Source organism: Bos indicus x Bos taurus, chromosome 1, assembly GCF_003369695.1.
Source record: "Bos indicus x Bos taurus breed Angus x Brahman F1 hybrid chromosome 1, Bos_hybrid_MaternalHap_v2.0, whole genome shotgun sequence".
Lineage (NCBI taxonomy): Eukaryota > Metazoa > Chordata > Mammalia > Artiodactyla > Bovidae > Bos > Bos indicus x Bos taurus.
Window position 1 is genome coordinate 44,330,177 of NC_040076.1, and position 18,535 is coordinate 44,348,711.

General features: G+C 39.1%; 1 protein-coding gene across 2 annotated transcripts in view; it reads left to right on the forward strand.

Moving 5' to 3' along the window:
* Positions 1 to 3,096: 3,096 nt before the first annotated feature.
* Positions 3,097 to 18,535, forward strand: part of TBC1D23 (TBC1 domain family member 23) — a 56,995-nt gene continuing 41,556 nt past the window's right edge. The window contains exon 1 of one of the 2 annotated variants that reach the window (XM_027558301.1): positions 3,097 to 3,372. In XM_027558301.1, the coding sequence (XP_027414102.1) occupies positions 3,320 to 3,372 (53 nt within the window). In that variant the 5' untranslated portion in view covers positions 3,097 to 3,319. The remainder of the gene's footprint in view (positions 3,373 to 18,535) is intronic. The other variant, XM_027558228.1, reaches the window with a different exon arrangement.

Genomic DNA, 18,535 nt, shown 5'->3' on the forward strand with positions numbered 1-18,535 from the left:
CATGAATTCAGAGTACTCGGTATGACACTGAAAGGTTTGACGAGTAAGGAACAGATGATATAAATACTTCAGAAGATACCATCACTAATTTCTATTGAAATCTTGTCCCCACGGGGTATATATCAATGTCATATTGATCCTATTGAGAATGGCTACATAATTTGTGGGGGTGCCTAGTGCAAAATAAAAATGAGGGGCCTCCTGTTCCAAAATTATTAAGAATTTCCAGGGCTTCCCTGACAGCTCAGTGGTAAAGAATCCACCTGCCAATGCAGGAGACATGGGTTTGATTCCTGATCCGGGCAGATTGTACATGCCTCAGAGCAACTAAGCCCATGAGCCACCTGTGCTCTGGGGTCGGGGAGGTGCAACTACTGAATCCTGCTTGTCCTGGAGCCCAGGCTCTGCAAGAAGCCTCTGCAGTGAGAAGCCTGTGCATGGTAACCAGAGAGTAGCCCCCACTCACCACTAAAGAAAAGCCCACACAGCAACGAAGACCCAGCACAGCCAAAAATCAGTCAATACATAAATCAAATGGAAAAAAAAAGCATTTCCAGATGGCATGGAGTCCTGTGCTGTTGCACAGACTACACGCCCCTGAAGCTGACCCTGGCCCTATTAAAGAGAATGGAAGTTGGAAGTTTCATCTTCTACAGAATGAAAAAAAATGCTTGAAAATGTCAAGTGATACATTTCTAGTGGAATAATATTTTTACCACATGGAGTATAAAGCAGTCACTGGCTTAATTACTCTCAAGATGAATTACAGTTGAGGGGTAGGATCACCTTAACCGATGAACAACTGTTTGTCATGTCACTGGCTAAACAGTTAAAAAAAATTTTTTTTGGAAAAGCTTCTGAAAACCCCCTGACAACAACTGAAGAGACCCAGTAGACATCCTGAATATTGGAATGGTAATTTGACCCAGATCCATGCCTTTTATTCTTTTTGATAGCTGCCATCTAGATTCTCATTCCACATTAAAAGAAATTTTCCCCATAGGACTGATCATCATGCAGACATCCTGGACTTAGAAGTGGATGCAATAATGTGGCTCTGTGTTATCTTTCCTTTGGGGAAGAGAATGAACATGTTTTTGCTTAGAAATGAAAGAGCTTATTTAATCAAATAGTTTTAAAAATTATGAAACATTTTAGATACCAAGTATAGACTCTATAAAGAATACAGAACACCTACATAGCCTCTTTTCAGCTCTTTAGAAACAAAATATTAAAAATATAATTGAAGCCATTTTCTCTCCTCCCACAAATGTAACTGTGAGAACCACAGAACTTAACAGCTCTGTCCAAACCCTTGCACTAGAGACCTGATTAAAGACTACCATCATTTTTTAGCAACTTAAGGCTGTGTCCCTAGGATGACCTGGGCCCCCACCAAACCCCATTAAAATGTCTGACTGAGGAAGTGCGATGGCTGACAGGAGAATTTACTGTTTGATCAAGCCAACACCTGATGTTAGGCTGCTGATCTCTCTTGGAGAGAGAAAAGACTCACAGTTGTGAATCTGTACCTCTACAACTTAGAAGTGTCCTTCTCAAGGCCTGAGAGCCATTCCTTTGAAATGTAATCATCAAGAAGAACAGGGTCTCTGTCTCCCAATCTCTGTGGGAGGGAAGAATCCTAACCTTGAAAATTGCCAGCTAGCAGACACTGCTGGTCTAATCACAATGACACTGACGGATGTTTTGTGATTTTTCACTTGTCTGACTCTAATGAGTCCAGCTCTCCCTGCTCCCTCATTCTCCCTTTAAAACCCCTAATCACTTCTGCAAAAATCACAATGGAACTCAGCCCTTTCCCTACTGCCAGTAGTTTCCGAAAAACATGTGTTTTCACTGCTTTAACTAAAGGCTGTCAGTGTTTATCTTTGAGAACTGCCATTCCAAGTTTTCTGTGTATCATTCTGCTACATTTTTTTAAAAAGCAGACATGTATCTATTAATAAAAAATATACTGTGCTGCCTATTTTTAAAATCAAATATAAATGACACCATACTTTACCTACCCTTGTTCATTTAACATCATATTTTCCAGACTTATCTGTATTGTTACATGTGGTACATCAGCACTGTGTCCAGGTTGGCAAAAGCATTTCCCTAGGTCCATCCTCCGGAGCCTCTGCCCACCCCTAGGCCCATGGATGGTCAAAGTAGAACAAAAAGTCCCTGCTTTTGTGGTGATGGTGGGAACCGAGCTTGGACGTGCAGGCAGAGGTGGCCACCAATGTGGAGTGAAGGGGAAGTAGGGTGGGAAGAGATAAAACGTAGCAGCTCTCTCTGCTTGGAACTCCAGAGTTCTAGATTCTAAATTTGGACTTGACTTTCTGTGTTTACATATGAAATATGTTTATAAACATGCAATGTCAAGTCCAAATTTATAATTCTAGCCTTGGTGGCTCAGGCGGTAAAGAATCCTCCTGCAATGCAGGAGACCAGGGTTCGATCCCCATGTAGAGAAGATCCCCTAGGGAAAGGAATGGCAACCTACTCTAGTATTCTTGCCTGGAGTATTCCATGGATAGAGGATCCTGGAGGGCTACAGTCCATGGGGTCGTAAAGAGTCGAATAGGACTGAGCCACTTTTCACTTTCACTTCCATGTTTATATATGAAAGATGTTTATAAAGGTGGGAGCCTAGAACACACCTTCTTCGCTGCTACTGCTAAGTCGCTTCAGTCGTGTCCGACTCTGTGCAACCCCATAGACGGCAGCCCACCAGGCTCCCCCGTCCCTGGGATTCTCCAGGCAAGAACACTGGAGTGGGCTTCCATTTCCTTCTCCTTTACTGTTTAGCTTTTTGAAAAACAACTTTTAAAGCATTCAGACATAAAGTATATGGCCTCCACTTGTACTTTTGACCGCTCCATCTTCCCTATGGCATTTCCCCTTCGCTCCTCCCTCCACTACTTAAAACTGTCAAATATGACTCTAAGCAGGACGCTAAGACGCAAAGAAGACGCTAACTGGACGCCAAAAAGGGACGCTTACAAGGGCCTCTTTCTGGGACCCACACTCTTGCCAAACCCCACCCACTGCGTCCGGCCCAGGGCCCGCGGCATCCTGGGACGTGTAGTCTTTGGAAGGGCAGCGGCTCTCCAAGTCTCCTCCTCCAAGTTGCCTTTCGCCCTCGGGACGTCGTGACGTCGCGTTCTTCCCGTCCTTCGCCTCCTCCCTCTCTCTTCCTTTCCCCCTCCAGAAGCTTGGTCCCAGACTTCCGAGGACCTTTTACGACGTTGGGTATAAATTGGTCTCGGCGCCGGGTCCACTTTTCGGCAAAGTGACGTGGACGTCAACAGCAATGGCGGAAGGAGAAGAGGTCCTGCCACTGCCGACGTCGGGCGACGAAGGCTGGTGAGTAGAAGCCCCGGGCTGCTTCGCACTGCCCTTCTTTTCTGCGTTGTCACCACCCTGCCCGTCCCCGCGTCCCCGGCAGGCGCCGGCATGGAACGGGAAGACCGGTGCTCGAAGCCCGGAGCCCTGCCCCGCCCCCTCTGCCTGCCGGGTTCCCCTCTGCCAGCACGGTCCTGCCCTAGGGGCTAAAGCCAGACTCGGAGGGAGAGGGGTCTCGTCCAGGTGCTGGGCCTCAGTTGACCCTTCCAGCTTCATCCGCCGGCTTCCAAAATGTGCTGGAGAAGGGTGGCTTCGGGGCTGGGTTTGGCCGGAGTCCCTGGCCCGGGGAGTCAGAGTAGGCTGTTGGTTAGGAAGGAAGTTTCGCGGATGCAGATCTCAGGCACTGGAATACTCTTTGAAGAAAAGACCACTTGAAATGACTGCCGTAGCCTTTGCTTGGTTCAGAGGTTGAGCGGTACACCTAGGGATGACTCCCTCCCACATAACTGAGACATTTTTTGTCCTAGTTTTCATTTCTCATTTAGCGTTCCAACAGTTTCCACCTTTCGTCTCTTTTCACACATCTTTTTCCTTCCTGCTATTTTGCTCACAACTCTATTTCAGAGCGTTGGATGCGACGTAGGACACCGCTGTTGCTGTCCTCAAGGCTTTGCGCGCTTACCTGATTTACAGTCAGGGTTGTGGGGAGGACTTCTGACAATTTTTGGTAGGCTTTAGTCACCTAGTGTTGTTACTCTCTGGGAAAATCTCCTATTTTTGAAATAGTTGATCTTCACAGTACACTTTTAGAGATAACATCATTTAAAAAATGGAACCTTTAGAGGCTTGTCGAATTTTTACAATTGATCTAAGTGCATTGACCACAGGTATTAGATAGTTTTGAATTTGCCTGTTCATCATATATGTATAGCTCACTAGCACTCTATTTGTCTAATAATAATAATCCAGGACATTTGTAGACATGGAGTTTAATCCTTCTGAAAGAACTGGAAATCGTTGAAAGGGATAGATAATATAGTAATAGTAATTGAGAAATTCAGCTCTCACTTAGCAGACATCAGGCATCACCTTAGCATCAATATATGTACTATTGATGAAGGTGTAAGATAAAAACTTACCTAGATGTACTTTCTTTTCTCAATTGACTTACCTTGGAGTTGGGGAGCTGTAGAGGTACACTCGGTAAGAAGATAAAATTGCCCTAGTTCTTTGGACGTATTAATAAAAGTGTTGTCAAAGTTCTGGGAGACAGAAACCACGTCCATTTGGAGTCATTGGGGAAAGCTGTATGGGGGCGGGGGTGTTTGAATTAGGCCTTGAAGAATGAGTAGGATTTAGACCAGTGCTGTCCAATAGAAATGCAATGTGAACCACATAGTAATTTAAAATTTTCTAGTAGCCATGTTAAAAACTAAAAAGAAACAGGTGAAAATAATTTTAATTATGTATCTTCTTTAATTGAATATATCCAAAACCTTTCAACATGTAATCATTGTTAAAAAACAAACAAACAATACTTTCACATCTTTTTTGTACCAGGTCTTCAAAACTCGATGTGTATTTTACACTTTACTGCTCATCTCAGTCCGGTCTAGCCGTGTTTCAAATGTTAAATAGCCACTCGTGGCTGGCAGCTAAGGTGCAGGGTCAAATTAACAGAGCAGAAAGGTCTCTGAATGAAGTAATAGCATGAGCAAGGACATAGACAAGAAAATTGATGATTTGTTTGGAGAGTAATGACTAGGATGTCATAAAGTTTGCTGTTTTGGAAGAGTGAATTTGTTGTAGTGTAAACTGGCTGTCATCAACTGATTGAAGGCCAGGAGGGAAAGTATTTCTAGAGAAAAGGTGTCTTTGGGGAGTTCTTAGGTTGGGCAGATTGTGAACTTGTGTCTGGTTCAGAGGGGCAAGGACCGTGGAGTGAATGGTTGCTGGTGGTGGCATTTGTTTTCTTGTAGCGTTGCTGTTTCTTTGGTGAGGCTTCCCGTTTTTGCTCTTTTTATTTTCATGAGTGGAAGAACCCTGAGTGTTCTCTTGATTTTTATTCTCCCTCCATTCTCTCCTTTTTTTTTTTTATTATTTGTATATATTTTATTGCTTATTTTAATAGTTTTTCTTTAAGAAAAATACATTTCAGATTAAAATTACAGATTTTGATTTTTGAAAAGTTAAAGGAATAGCTGTTTATAATAATCTATGGCTGCTGCTGCTGCTGCTGCTGCTAAGTCGCTTCATTCATGTCCGACTCTGTTCAATCCCATAGAAGGCAGCCCACCAGGCTCCCCCATCCAGGCAAGAACACTGGAGTGGGTTGCCATTTCCTTCTCCAAATCTATGGCTTCTATAGTCTAAATTCAAGATGTTCATTTTACTACGAAGTAGTGTGTGAATATGTGAGTGTGTGCTTGGGTATGTTTGTACAGAGACAGAAAGCTGACTGAAGTGAATTAGCTTTTTATTCACTAATTTCTCCTCCTTAAAAAAAAAAAAAAGAAAGAAAACACTAATACACATCATTTGTAAACCCTATAATAATAAAATTTTAAGTAATCAATGAAAAGTCTCTCCAAGCCTCTTCTGTTCACACACCTACTTAAATATGATATGTACCCTCCAGAGCGGATTCATTTTGATATTTGGCAAAACTAATACAATTATGTAAATTTTAAAAATAAAATAAAATTAAAAAAAAATAATGTGAACTTATACATATATTTAGAGATGTATGCATGTACCTGTCTCCTTAGTTACCTATTATCTAACTAGGTAAAACAAAAAAACCTCCATTGTCTTCTAATCTTTATCCTTTTTCTGTACTCATTCCACTCACTGGTCCCCTAGAAGTGAATTTGAATAGAGTCAGAAAAGACATTCGCATCTGGAGCCACAAGTTCAGTAAAGCCTCTGTCCTTAGAGTGCTTCTTGTATACACTGGAGCAGCTTTATTCTTTAAAAAAAGAAATATTGTGACATATTTATTGTAATCTTTTTAGATAGAAAAATTTCTGAAATGTGTTAAACATCTTGTTGTGTAACTGAACTCATCTTAAAGATTTAGGGTCATTCAGTTTACAAATGTGAGTGTATAAGAATAAAACTAGGTCCCCGTCCTTAAGGAATTTGTGGTCTAGTTAGAGGAGGCAGGTTTAAAGACATCATTTACTGTTATACTTCTGTAATACATTGAGACCTTTAAGGCCTATCTAGGCAGAAAGCGTAGACTGTTGCTGCTTAAATGCCCCTCTATAGCCATCCCTTTTTGAGTTTGCTTTTCATTAGTTTTTCCTGTGTGCTTTCTTTGTTGTCAGTGGTATCTCACTCTTTGATCCTGATCTGTGAAACTCGGTAGCTGAACTTGTTAAATTATCTGTTCATTTGTAAAGAGGCTCAGGATGGGGCCTGAAGAACTTAAAAGTACAAGATGTCACTTTTACTTATTTACTGTTTTTAGTTATGCTCTGGATCGGTGCTTTTCAGAATTTAAATGTGCATTGGGATTACCTGGAGAGCTTGTTAAATTTCAGATTCTGGTTCAGTAAGTTTGCTTGGGACCTGGAATTCCATATTTCTGACCGACCACTACTGGGCGATGGCATTTCTTGTTCATAGTTCTAGGTGATGTATATCTCCAATGAGTTGGTCAGGAGAATTTTTCTCTTTACTATTTATATTGTATCATCTAACACATTATACTGTATATATTACATAATTATACTTTAGTTTTAATCTGATTGCATGTTTTACCACTGTTCGGTATTTTATTTATTTCTTTATCATTGCTTTGGGAGAACTTTGTCTAGTTGTGGCAAGCGGGCACTACTCTTCGTTGTGGTGCTTGGGCGTCTCATCGCGGTGACTTCTCTTGTTGCAGAGTACCGGCTCTAGGTGCTTGGGGGTTTTGGGGCTTAGTTGCTCTGTGTCCTGTGAAATCTTCTTGAACAAGGGACCGAACCCATGTCCTCTGCATTGGCAGATGGATTCTTATCCACGACAAAACCATGGAAGTCCTGTTGTTGTTCTTTAGATAGTGAACTTCCCAAGGGCAGTGCTGATGGCAGGTGGCTCAAATGTTTATTGTCTGAATAAAGATACAGATTTTTGTAAAATCATGTGCAGTAATATACCAAGATGTCATTTCATATAAATTTTCTGACTCCAGTGTTTTTGTAAGCTGCGTGATTATTTGCTGGTGTAATACTTATATTTTTATGGAAATCTAGGGTTATCAGAAACTGCCTCAGCTCCCAAACTTTCTGAAATTGCAGCCATGTAAACTCAGAGAGCATGGAGAAGTCCTTGTAAAATTGTTTACAGTTTGAAATAAATTTAATTAAATAATATAAGCTACAGATCTGAAAATAACAAGTGTTAAATTATTGTAGTTCAATGATTGGTCATTCTTCTGGGTATTGAAGAAACCAGGTTTGCGATTGTGGCTTTCATTTTCTGAGACTTTCTTTCTGAAATAACTCCTTAAAATCTAAAGTCTTGATTAAAAATTTTTGTTTTGGTAAAGACATTGTGCAACAACTGTTGGTATTTTGAGTTTGCTAAGTTAATATTTTTTGTAGAGCTTTTCTTAAATTTGTTGCTAAGCTTTTGTTAAAATTGTAGAAATATCAGTTTCATAAAGAGGCTTCTATTGTTAATTTGAGATGTGAATAGGAATTGTTTTGAGAATAATGAGGTCTTTTTCGAAATTTTGTGCACTTTGTAAATAGTATTCTGTGCTTTCCATTTCATAAGCATGGAAATAGAGATTTAAATTATCACTCAGGGATTATTAGGTAGTAGCAATTTCAGAATGATATAATCAATAAAGAAATACATTTACTATGAAAGAGAATGAAACCTGTTGCTTAGAATATTGATAGCTTGTAGTTCTGGGAAGACTAGATATTATCTTACATAAAATGAAGAGAAAGTGAACCATATTGGTGTGAATTAGGAGTTTTTATGTTGACAACTGTTTGATTTTGTGAGGGCAGACAGAAGTTAGAAATTAAGAAGACTTACTTTGTTTATGCTATTTATATGAATGTTATTATAATTTGGGTTTTACTGTTTTTGGAGGTAATTCCTAAATAAGAATTCACTTGTTCCTTGTTCCTGTGGATGTTTTAATACTCACAGGTAAGAGTTAGTAATTGGTTTTTGCATGCTAAAGAAATGTACTCAGTGAATTTCTTTCCATGTACTTGTACTCACTGCTAGGAGTACAGGTGCATCCCTGTAAGTATAGGGAGGCGGTTCAGGTAATTCTGCACTACTGAGTGTACTCCGGTACACAGCCAACTCACGGGTAGGTGTCTTCTGAGCAGAATTGATAAAGTATGCCTACAAGTCATTTCTGCTGCTTATGGTGAAATGTGGATTCTACTTGGTATAAATCAAAGGCAGTCCAGTCCTCCCACACCATCTATTAAAAAGCAAAATAGAGGTTAGCAAAGCATTCTTAATTCATTCAGCTAACATTAACTAAATACTGGTTATATTCAAGCTGCTATGTAGTGTTTAAAAAAAATTGAAACATTTAAAACCAAAACTGTGCATTGTTCTGATTTGCTTTGGCATTTCAATTTTTTCATCATTTAAAGAAGCAGTGCTTGAAGTGACTTATTTAGATATTGAGAATTACATACAGAAAGCAAATCAGCCTCATATATTAAGTTCATAAGAGCAAATTGTTGTTTGTTGGGAATGCAAGAGCAGTAGGAACCAGTTAAAAGAAAACCTATTTCCTGAAATTTAATGTACATTTATTTTTAAGGGTCTGTCTCACCTTTTTCACCTGAGTTGAGAAAAGGATGACTAATTAAATAATGTGTTTTACATCTTCCTTCTTCTTGAAGATTAAAGGAGTTTGTTCTTGTCTTTAAGCTGACATAGCATTTTATTGGATTTTTCATTCCAAACTGAATGCTGTAATGTGTCCTTTCCTTACTTTCAAGCAGTTGTTACGTAAAACTAGTTGTTGTGGTGTTTAATGATTTTAGTAAGAAGAAAACATGTAAGAAAATACTATATGTTTGTATAGAACTTTATCCTTTGTTATACAAAGGATAACATGCTTATATATACTGTCTCATTTTGGCTCTTAGAACAAATTCTATGAGAAAGGGAAATTATGAGTTATTGTCCTTTTCTTGTTAGGGCTGAGAAGATAGGCATAGGGAGTTTAGACAATATACCCAGTGAGTGGAAAATCTGGGACTTAAACTCATGGCTCTCTAAGCCCTTTCTTTCTAAAGTTGATTGCATACACTGTGTATAGTTTGCAGATACTTTAACAGATAGAGAGAACCCAGTTAAAAATATGCTAATCTTACATTAAATCACCATGTGTTCTGAACATACGGTATTTAAAGATGTGCTTTGTTGACCACATGTGTGCATTATCTGTGGAACCTATAAGGCTCTGAGGCTATGCACAGGCTTTGTGCACAGGCCACATTGCCTTTCTTGAATCCACAAGAAGGGGTAATTCATGACTGTTGTGGTGGGATGGGATACAGAGCGTTATGTACTATCATTTCATATCTCTTTGGTTTTCATAATCTGTTCTCATGCCTCTTGGCAAAAATCACTTAAATAGATCAGTTTTTTTATGTTGAGATACTGTGGTTACAAATATCATCTAGATTATATATCTAATATTTTATATATTTAACTACATGTATTTATGTAATTATATATTAATTATATGTGAATACATAAGTAATATATATGTATCTATATCATTTGGAAATAAAGTCATAATTTATTTTGATTTACTTATTTAGTCTGTGAGAACGTATAGTGATATTTAATAAGAACATATAAATAATTATACAGTTTTAATTACTATCACCTCAGTAATTTTTTCATTGTTTATATTCAGTGATGTTAGGGAAATAAGAAACTTGCTTTTAAAATAGCTTTCTTGTGGTCACTGTCCCCTTTAAATAGTTTCTAGTCTCTGTTTTGAGATATAAAAGTGACACAGAGGATGTATTCATCTTATGAGCAGTTGAATACCAAACATTCTTGAACTTATTTTGTAGATTCCATTTAGATCTAACCACTGACATGAAAATAAATTGAGTTCCTTTTTTGTTGAATAAGTTATCACTGATAGATGGAATTCAGGTTAAAAAAATAAGTCCATTATGTGTTTCTTTGTCCATCTCTGATCTCCATTGGTAAAATATCTTTGGGAAGAACTGCCTAAATGTTGCAAAATATTGTCACCTCATTTGCAATAACTGTTTCTTTATCTTCCAAAATAGTGGTTTCATGAAAAGGAATATTGGTGATCTTTCTATTCTCATTCCAGTTTTTTTTTTCTGTTTGTTTGTTTTTTAATTGAAGGAGAATTGCTTTACAGAATTTTGTTGTTTTCTGTCAGACCTCAACATGAATCATCCATTGGTATTATATATCCCCTCCCTTTTGAACTGCCTCCCATCTCCCTCCCCACCCCACCCCTCTAGGTGGATGTGGAACCCCTGTTTGGGTTTCCTGAGACATACAGCAATTTCCCATTGGCTGTCTATTTTACATATGGTAATGTAAGTTTCCATGTTACTCCTTCCATACATCTCACCCTCTCCTCCTGTCTCCCCATGTCCATAAGTCTATTTTGTATGTGTGTTTGTCCATTGTTGCCCTGCAGATACATTCTTCAGTACCATTTTTCTAGGTTCTGTATATATGCATTAGTATACGATATTTATCTTTCTCTTTCTGACTTACTTCACTCTGTATAATAGGCTTTAGGTTCATCCACCTCATTAGAACTGACTCAAATGTGTTCGTGTTTATGGCTGAGTAATATTCTATTGTGTATATGTACCACAACTTCTTTATCCATTCATCTGTTGATGGACATCTAGGTTGCTTCTCTGTTCTAAGTATTGTAAATAGTGCTGCAGTGAACAATGGGATACTGTTGTCTTTCTCTCATTCCAGTTTGAGTAAAGTGGAAATTTGTATTAGAAACAGGTAAAGTGCTGTTTTGTGTTGACTTGTGCTGTTTTCATCGCCTTCTTTCTCTGAGGTAAAAGAGGTTCACTATTTTCAGTTTCCAGATGGACTAGTGCTTTGGTTGTTGGGTTGGGGAAAGACTGTGATGCATTTCTTTGTGCACTAAATGTGCTAGAAAATCACCTTATGTGTATAGAAAAGAACAGACTGTTGGGGACTTTTTGCTTTGAGGAAGCATAGAAGAGGAAAAGGTTTAGAGCACTCTCTAAGGTTAACTTTTCATTAGTGGAGAGAGAGTTCTCCCTTTTGTGCACCAAGTCTTACAGTGAATGCATTGCAGCGTTACACGTACGGTAAAGTTGTGAGCACTTTTTTCTTTCAATGCTTGCACAAAAATTCCTGAGTTCATTGTTAGCAGAGGAAGGGGCACCATTGGTATACCATTGGTGCAATTTGATCTACATGGATTATGGGTCAAAAATAAGTTTATAAAAATTTAAAGCATCTGCTCCATTTGTAATGTAGCTAATTTTAGTAGTTTACAGAGCAACACAGTGCTGAAATATTGCAGCTATCGTGTATGCTTGTCCTCTTAGACAAGGAGGACTAGATTTAGCACTTTGTCTACTTGGCAAAGCTCCTAGTTAAATTCTGCAGATGATTACAGTATTTGATAGGGGAATCTCCTGAAACTGCTTTGGTAGATCTGATCCTGATAATAGTTTCACTGTTTCTTCTTTCAAGCTGGTGGAGTGTTGTTTTTCCCATATGTCTATTTTAACAAATATACATTTTGTTAAAATGCTGTAATAAGTGTGGCTGACTCTGACAAGAATCCAGATAAATTCAAGATTTCACAATTAACAAATTTTGCTGTCATGGACTGTAAGGTGTCATGGTCATTTCCAAATGTGTCGTCATACTATTTGTTCTTGGAATGCTTTGGTAGTTTGAGATTGGTATTTAAAAACATGTTGCATATTACATATTATGGTCAATTCCATCCATATCTACTGTACAATTGAATCTGTAACAACGTTCTCTTATCTTCACTTCTAACAAATGTCACGCAAAATAAGTTCAGACAGATCTTCGGTGCTGATGTCTCATGACCTGGGCATTAGGAAACAACCGGAAGTATGACAGCACAAGTGAAATCTTGCAGCCACAACTCAGTATGTGCAACTTGCCACTGTTACACAATTTGCTGGTGCTCACAAGTAGTTAGCTGGCTATTTTTTTAGTTTTGAATAACTGATCAGAAGCTTGTGCCATGTATGCATGGAGAAGCTGGCCGCACATTGCTTAACCTGTGCTCATAGTGGCTTATGTTCTAAGCACACCAAGGGACGGCCATAGCACTGCTGGCAGTCAGGTTTGAACGGTAGCCTATGCAGTAGAAATAACATGCTTGGTGTTTACAAGCAAGTGTTGGCTTTTATTGATTTCCCCAGTAATGCAGTTTTTGTCTTTTTATTTTAATCAAATAATAATGTATCTTAGATCTTGACCACTTTGGACACAAAACTAATTTTTTTTTTTTTTAATTTGTCATTTGGGTTTTCTCTAGTTTCTCTGTACTCTGCATTTAAGCTTGCTGCTGCTGCTGCTAAGCTTAGGTGACTATATACGTTCTAGGTCCTAAGTGGTTTTTTTTTTTTAACTACTCTACTCTTTGATTTTTAAAATAATAATAGAAAAGGGTGTGATTTTAAAGAATTTTGAAAGCTAGTAAAGTTGACATTATTTACTTGATAGACTGAGAATTAAGACAATTGGTTTCCAACCTAGAAAATACTCTTAAGTGTTTCAGCAACTTATCTTAGTATGCTCGGGGGACAGTCTATTCTGAAGTTAAATAGGCCATAGGAAATCATAGAGGCCTGATAGGCTGCTGGGAATGACTGCTTAATTCTAGAGCTACTTCATACGTATGCTTTCTATATAAAAAAACCCACGCTTCTTGAATGCTTATTTTGTCTCTGAAGATTTAATCTTGACTAAATGAAGAGTGACTTATGTCCCTACACTCAGGTTTGCTCTTACCTCTAATTTTAGTGTTTCCCACATTTCACTGTTGCCTCACTTGCGCCTCATGAGTGCTGACACAAGCGCCCCGCAGTGGCTCATGTGAGCAGCAGCTCACTGTCCGACGCTCTTCTTTTTGGGGAACAGTGAGTCTGCACTGCCTTTGGAGTCTTGTACAAGACTGAGCAAGAAAGTTGGGAAAGACAAAGTCAGGTAAGGTGTAGTTATTAAGATGAAATAGAAAGCAGAGAGTGGGAGTGATATTCTAGTAGAAAAGAAGATAATTCATGTGCTGTATAAATACTCTCCACGTCTTTTGATTAGATGGTATCTGATTCTACGCCGTTTTATAGGTGAAGAAACTGAGTTTGTATCTTAGGTCACACAGCTGTTAAAGGTGTGTGGAATCTGATGTCACGTTTTCTGACTTTAAATTTTATACAATTTTCTCTGTAACACACTGTCTCTAAGCCACTATATTCATGATTCTTGATGCTTTTGCTACTGAGCTGCCATGGCAACTGTTTAGGAGTCTGTTCCTTTCTGATAGTTATTTAACAAGTAGTATCAATTTGAGAAATTAAAGAGGCAAGGCAAACTCTTTCCCTCAGCAACCCTAGGGTATATGGTTTGGACCCTTCATAGTGATGTGCTCACATCACTGAAATGGTAAATGAAGGTTGACATACAAGCTTCCTCTTAAAGCCCTAAATTAAAGAGTCTCTAAACTTTTTCTGTTACTCTTTTATTACATTTTTATTGAGGCAGAGGAACCGGAGATCAAATTGCCAACTTCTGGATCATGGAAAAAGCAAGAGAGTTCCAGAAAAACATCTATTTCTGCTTTATTGACTATGCCAAAGCCTTTGACTGTGTGGATCACAATAAATTGTGGAAAATTCTGAAAGAGATGGGAATACCAGACCACCTGACCTGCCTCTTGAGAAACCTATATGCAGTTCAGGAAGCAACAGTTAGAACTGGACATGGAACAACAGACTGGTTCCAAATAGGAAAAGGAGTACGTCAAGGCTATATATTGTCACCCTGCTTATTTAACTTATATGCAGAGTACATCCTGAGAAACGCTGGGCTGGAAGAAGCACAAGATGGAATCATGATTGCAGAAGAAATATCAATAACCTCAGATATGCAGATGACACCACCTTTATGGCAGAAAGTGAAGAGGAACTCAAAAGCCTCTTGATGAAAGTGAAAGAGGAGAGTGAAAAAGTTGGCTTAAAGCTCAACATTCAGAAAACAAAGATCATGGCATCCAGTCCCATCACTTCATGGGAAATAGATGGGGAAACAGTGGAAACAGTGTCAGACTTTATTTTGTTGGGCTCCAAAATCACTGCAGATGGTGATTGCAGCCATGAAATTAAAAGACGCTTACTCCTTGGAAGGAAAGTTATGACCAACCTAGATAGCATATTGAAAAGCAGATATTACTTTGCCAACAAAGGTCTGTCTAGTCAAGGCTATGGTTTTTCCAGTGGTCATGTATGGATGTGAGAGTTGAACTGTGAAGAAAGCTGAGTGCTGAAGAATTGATGCTTTTGAACTGTGGTGTTGGAGAAGACTCTTGAGAGTCCCTTGGACTGCAAGATCAGTCCTGGGTGTTCTTTGGAAGGACTGATGCTGAAGCTCCAATACTTTGGCCACCTCATGTGAAGAGTTGATTCATTGGAAAAGACCCTGATGCTAGGAGGGATTGGGGGCAGGAGGAGAAGGGGACAACAGAAGATGAGATGGCTGGATGGCATCACAGACTTGATGGACGTGAGTTTGAGTGAACTCCGGGAGTTGGTGATGGACAGGGAGGCCTGGCATGCTGTGATTCATGGGGTCGCAAAGAGTCGGACACAACTGAGCGACTGAACTGAACTGAAACTTTTCTCTTTTATTATTATTTTTTACTCTTTTATTACATTTTTATTGAGATGTAATTTATGAATCATGAAATACATATTTCAAGTGTACAGTTCAGTGGTTTTAGTATATTTCCAGAGTTAAGCAATCATCACCCATGATCTAAGTTTAGAGTATTTTCATTACCCCCAAAGAAACCCCATACCCATTAGTATCCCTCTTATTCCCCTGTCACTTCGGGTCCTGATGATCCACCTTCTGTCTGTATACATTTGCTATTTTAGACATTGCATGTAAATGAGATCTTACAATGTGTGGCCTTTGTGTCTGTTTTCTTTCACTGAGCATAATTCTCAAGGTCCATGCACGCGTTGCATGTTGTCAGCACTTCATTCCTTTTTATTGCTTAGTATTCCAGTGTATGAACACACATTCATAAGATGATGATGTTTCTACTTTTTGGCTTTTATGAATAATGCATACATTTAGGTTCTACTTTTTGGCTATTATGAAGAATACATAGAACTAATGTTACAGATATTTTTTTAAAGTTTTTTGTCGTTGCCCTTTTTAATGTGGTAAAGCATACATAACATAAAATTCACCATTTTAACAGGTACAGTCAAGTGACATTCCGTACATTTACAGTGTTGTGCAGCCATCATCATCCCAAACAAGAACTCTGCCTACTAAGCAGTAGTTCCCCATTGCCCCTACCTCCGGCCTCTGGTAACCTCTGTTCTACTTTCTGTCTCTTTGAATTTCCCTATTTTAGTTACCTTATGTGAGTGGAATCATACGCTGTTTGCCCTTTTGTGACTTCTTCCCCCTCACCTCCTTAGTATTTGTCTTCAGAGTTTATGCATCTTGTAGCATGTGTCAGAATTTCCTTCCTTTTTAAGACTGATAACATTTCATTGTCTATATATACCACATTTTACTCATCCATTCATACGCTGATGCTTATTTGGGTTGTTTCCAGTTTTTGGTGTTGTGAATAATATTTCTGTGAATATGGATGTACAAATTCCTGTTTCAGTTCTTGCTTTCAGTTCTTTTGGGTATATCCCCCTGAAGTGGAATTGCTAGGTTATATGGTAATTCTGTTTAACTTCTTAAAGAACTGCCAAACTTTTCCACAGTTGACTGCACCATTTTGCATCACTTCCACTGGCAATGCACAAGAATTCTAATTTCTTCATATTCTTGCCCTCCTCCCCTTTTTTGGATATTAGCTATTCTAACAGATGTGTTATATAGTATCTTGTGATTTATGTATGAGTTTTTGGTGTATGTTTTGTATTCTCTTTGGTATACTGCAAACCTAGGAGTAGAACTGCTGGGTCGTATTTTTAATTATGAGAGGGTTATACTTTTAACTATTTAGTTTGTGAGAAGTGCCTTTGATTACCTACAGTGGAGCATTTTCTGGTTTCTTGCTTACAGATGTGCTCCTGGAAACCACATTTGTGGTTCCCTTGGGGGCCACATCAAAGAATCTAATAGTGGCTGTATCAACATGTTAAAAATGCAGGTTTAACATTTTGAGGATCTGTCAAACCAGTTTCAAAAGTAGCTGTACCGTTTTACATTCCTACCAGCGATGTATGATGCTTCCAGTTTCCATTAGGACAGTTTGATACTAGCCGTCCTTCTGAGCGTGCAGTGGTGTGTCATTGTGGGTTGTTTTTTGTTGTTGTTGTTTTTCACTGTGGGTTAAAAACATTTTTTTTAATGGTTAATTTTTGGCTGTGCTGGATCTTCATTGCTGTGCTCTGGCTTTTCTGTAGCTGTGGTGTGTGGGCTTCTCCTTGTGGTAGCTTCTTTTGCTGCAGACCATAGCACTAGCGTGCACAGGCTCAGTAGTTGTGACTTCTGGGTTCTAGAGCACTGGGTTGGTTGCTTCAGGGCATGTGGGATCTTGCCAGACTAGAGACTGACCTGTGTCTCCTGCATTGGCGGATGAGTTCTTAACCACTGGACCACCAAGGAAATCCCTCATTGTGGTTTTGATTTGAGTTTCCCTAATGGCTAATGACGACATGTGCCTCTCGGGTGCTTATTGGCTAGTTGTTATCGTTTTTATTTTTTTGGAGAAAGAAAAGTAGTCTGATGTTTTGGGAAGGTCAAATCAAGGTAAAGATTTGATCATTTGAAGTAACATAGGGAGAGTGGCCCTGGAGTTGTGGGCAGTAGAGAAGGAAGAGGGATGGTTGGGTGTGTAAGAGGAGGAGGTGAGTGGGAGATGAGGGAGACGTGGTCACATGTGTTGTCAAGAATACTTTCCAAAAGCTTTGCTGGGACAGGAACAACCAGGAGTGTGGAAGGACAGGAAAGTTTGGAGGAGTTTTTGTGCTTGTTATTGATGTTGTTTCTAATAGCAATCCTTGAGCATGTTGGCTCAGAGGAAAGAGCAATAGCAAAAGAGAAGTGGAAGATAGAAGAGAGAGGATAACTGGTGGCTCGTGGCTCCGGAGGAGTCAGCATAGGGAGGTGGGGGGGTGGGTGGGTCAGGGATATAAGACTCACATGAAGTTATCAGTATTAGACTAGAGAAAGCATCCCTAGACATCTATGCATGTAGAAAAGAAGGAAATGGTATCTGGGATAAAGATCAGTTACTCATTTTATTTTGGAGAGTGGCTGAGATCAAAGGGAAGAGAAGCCTGCTGGCCTGTATTTTCTCTTTGAAATCAGAAATAATGTCACCTGAAGTAAAGTGACTGGGTAGGGGAGTCTGAAGAAAGTGGTGGATAGGAGATTTTCAGGTAGATTGATGCCCAAAAGAAACAAACGGTGGTGAATCTTCATGATAGCATCATGAAGTTGTCTCTGTTTCCCGATGAGTCCTCCTAGAGCAAAGTATGGGAACAGAGACGGCAGAACTGGTTCGAATAACCCCGTGTTAGGAGTTTGCAGCTTTCTGAATGTGTTAGGAGTGTGAAGGGGTGAACTTCAGGGCGTTAAGAATGTGCTTGAAGTCTTAGGCCATGAAATTAATACTGACGAAGCCATATGAAAGTTCTTCTGACAAGTCTGAGCCACCTTTCACCCTCTACTTTTAACTCCTTACACAGGAAGGAGGACATGGGGAGGACACCCCTTCACCAAAATTAATTTTCTTCCATGCTCAAAAATAGAACCAAATATTTTTACATATTTTAACTTCCTTTAAAGTTTATCATATACTGTTCGCCTTGCTATAATTCTAAAGCAGCTTGGGTTACAGTGCTTAAATTAGATTGGGTGATTTTGCTACAGAACATCAACTCTGGAGAAATTTTGTTAGATTGTA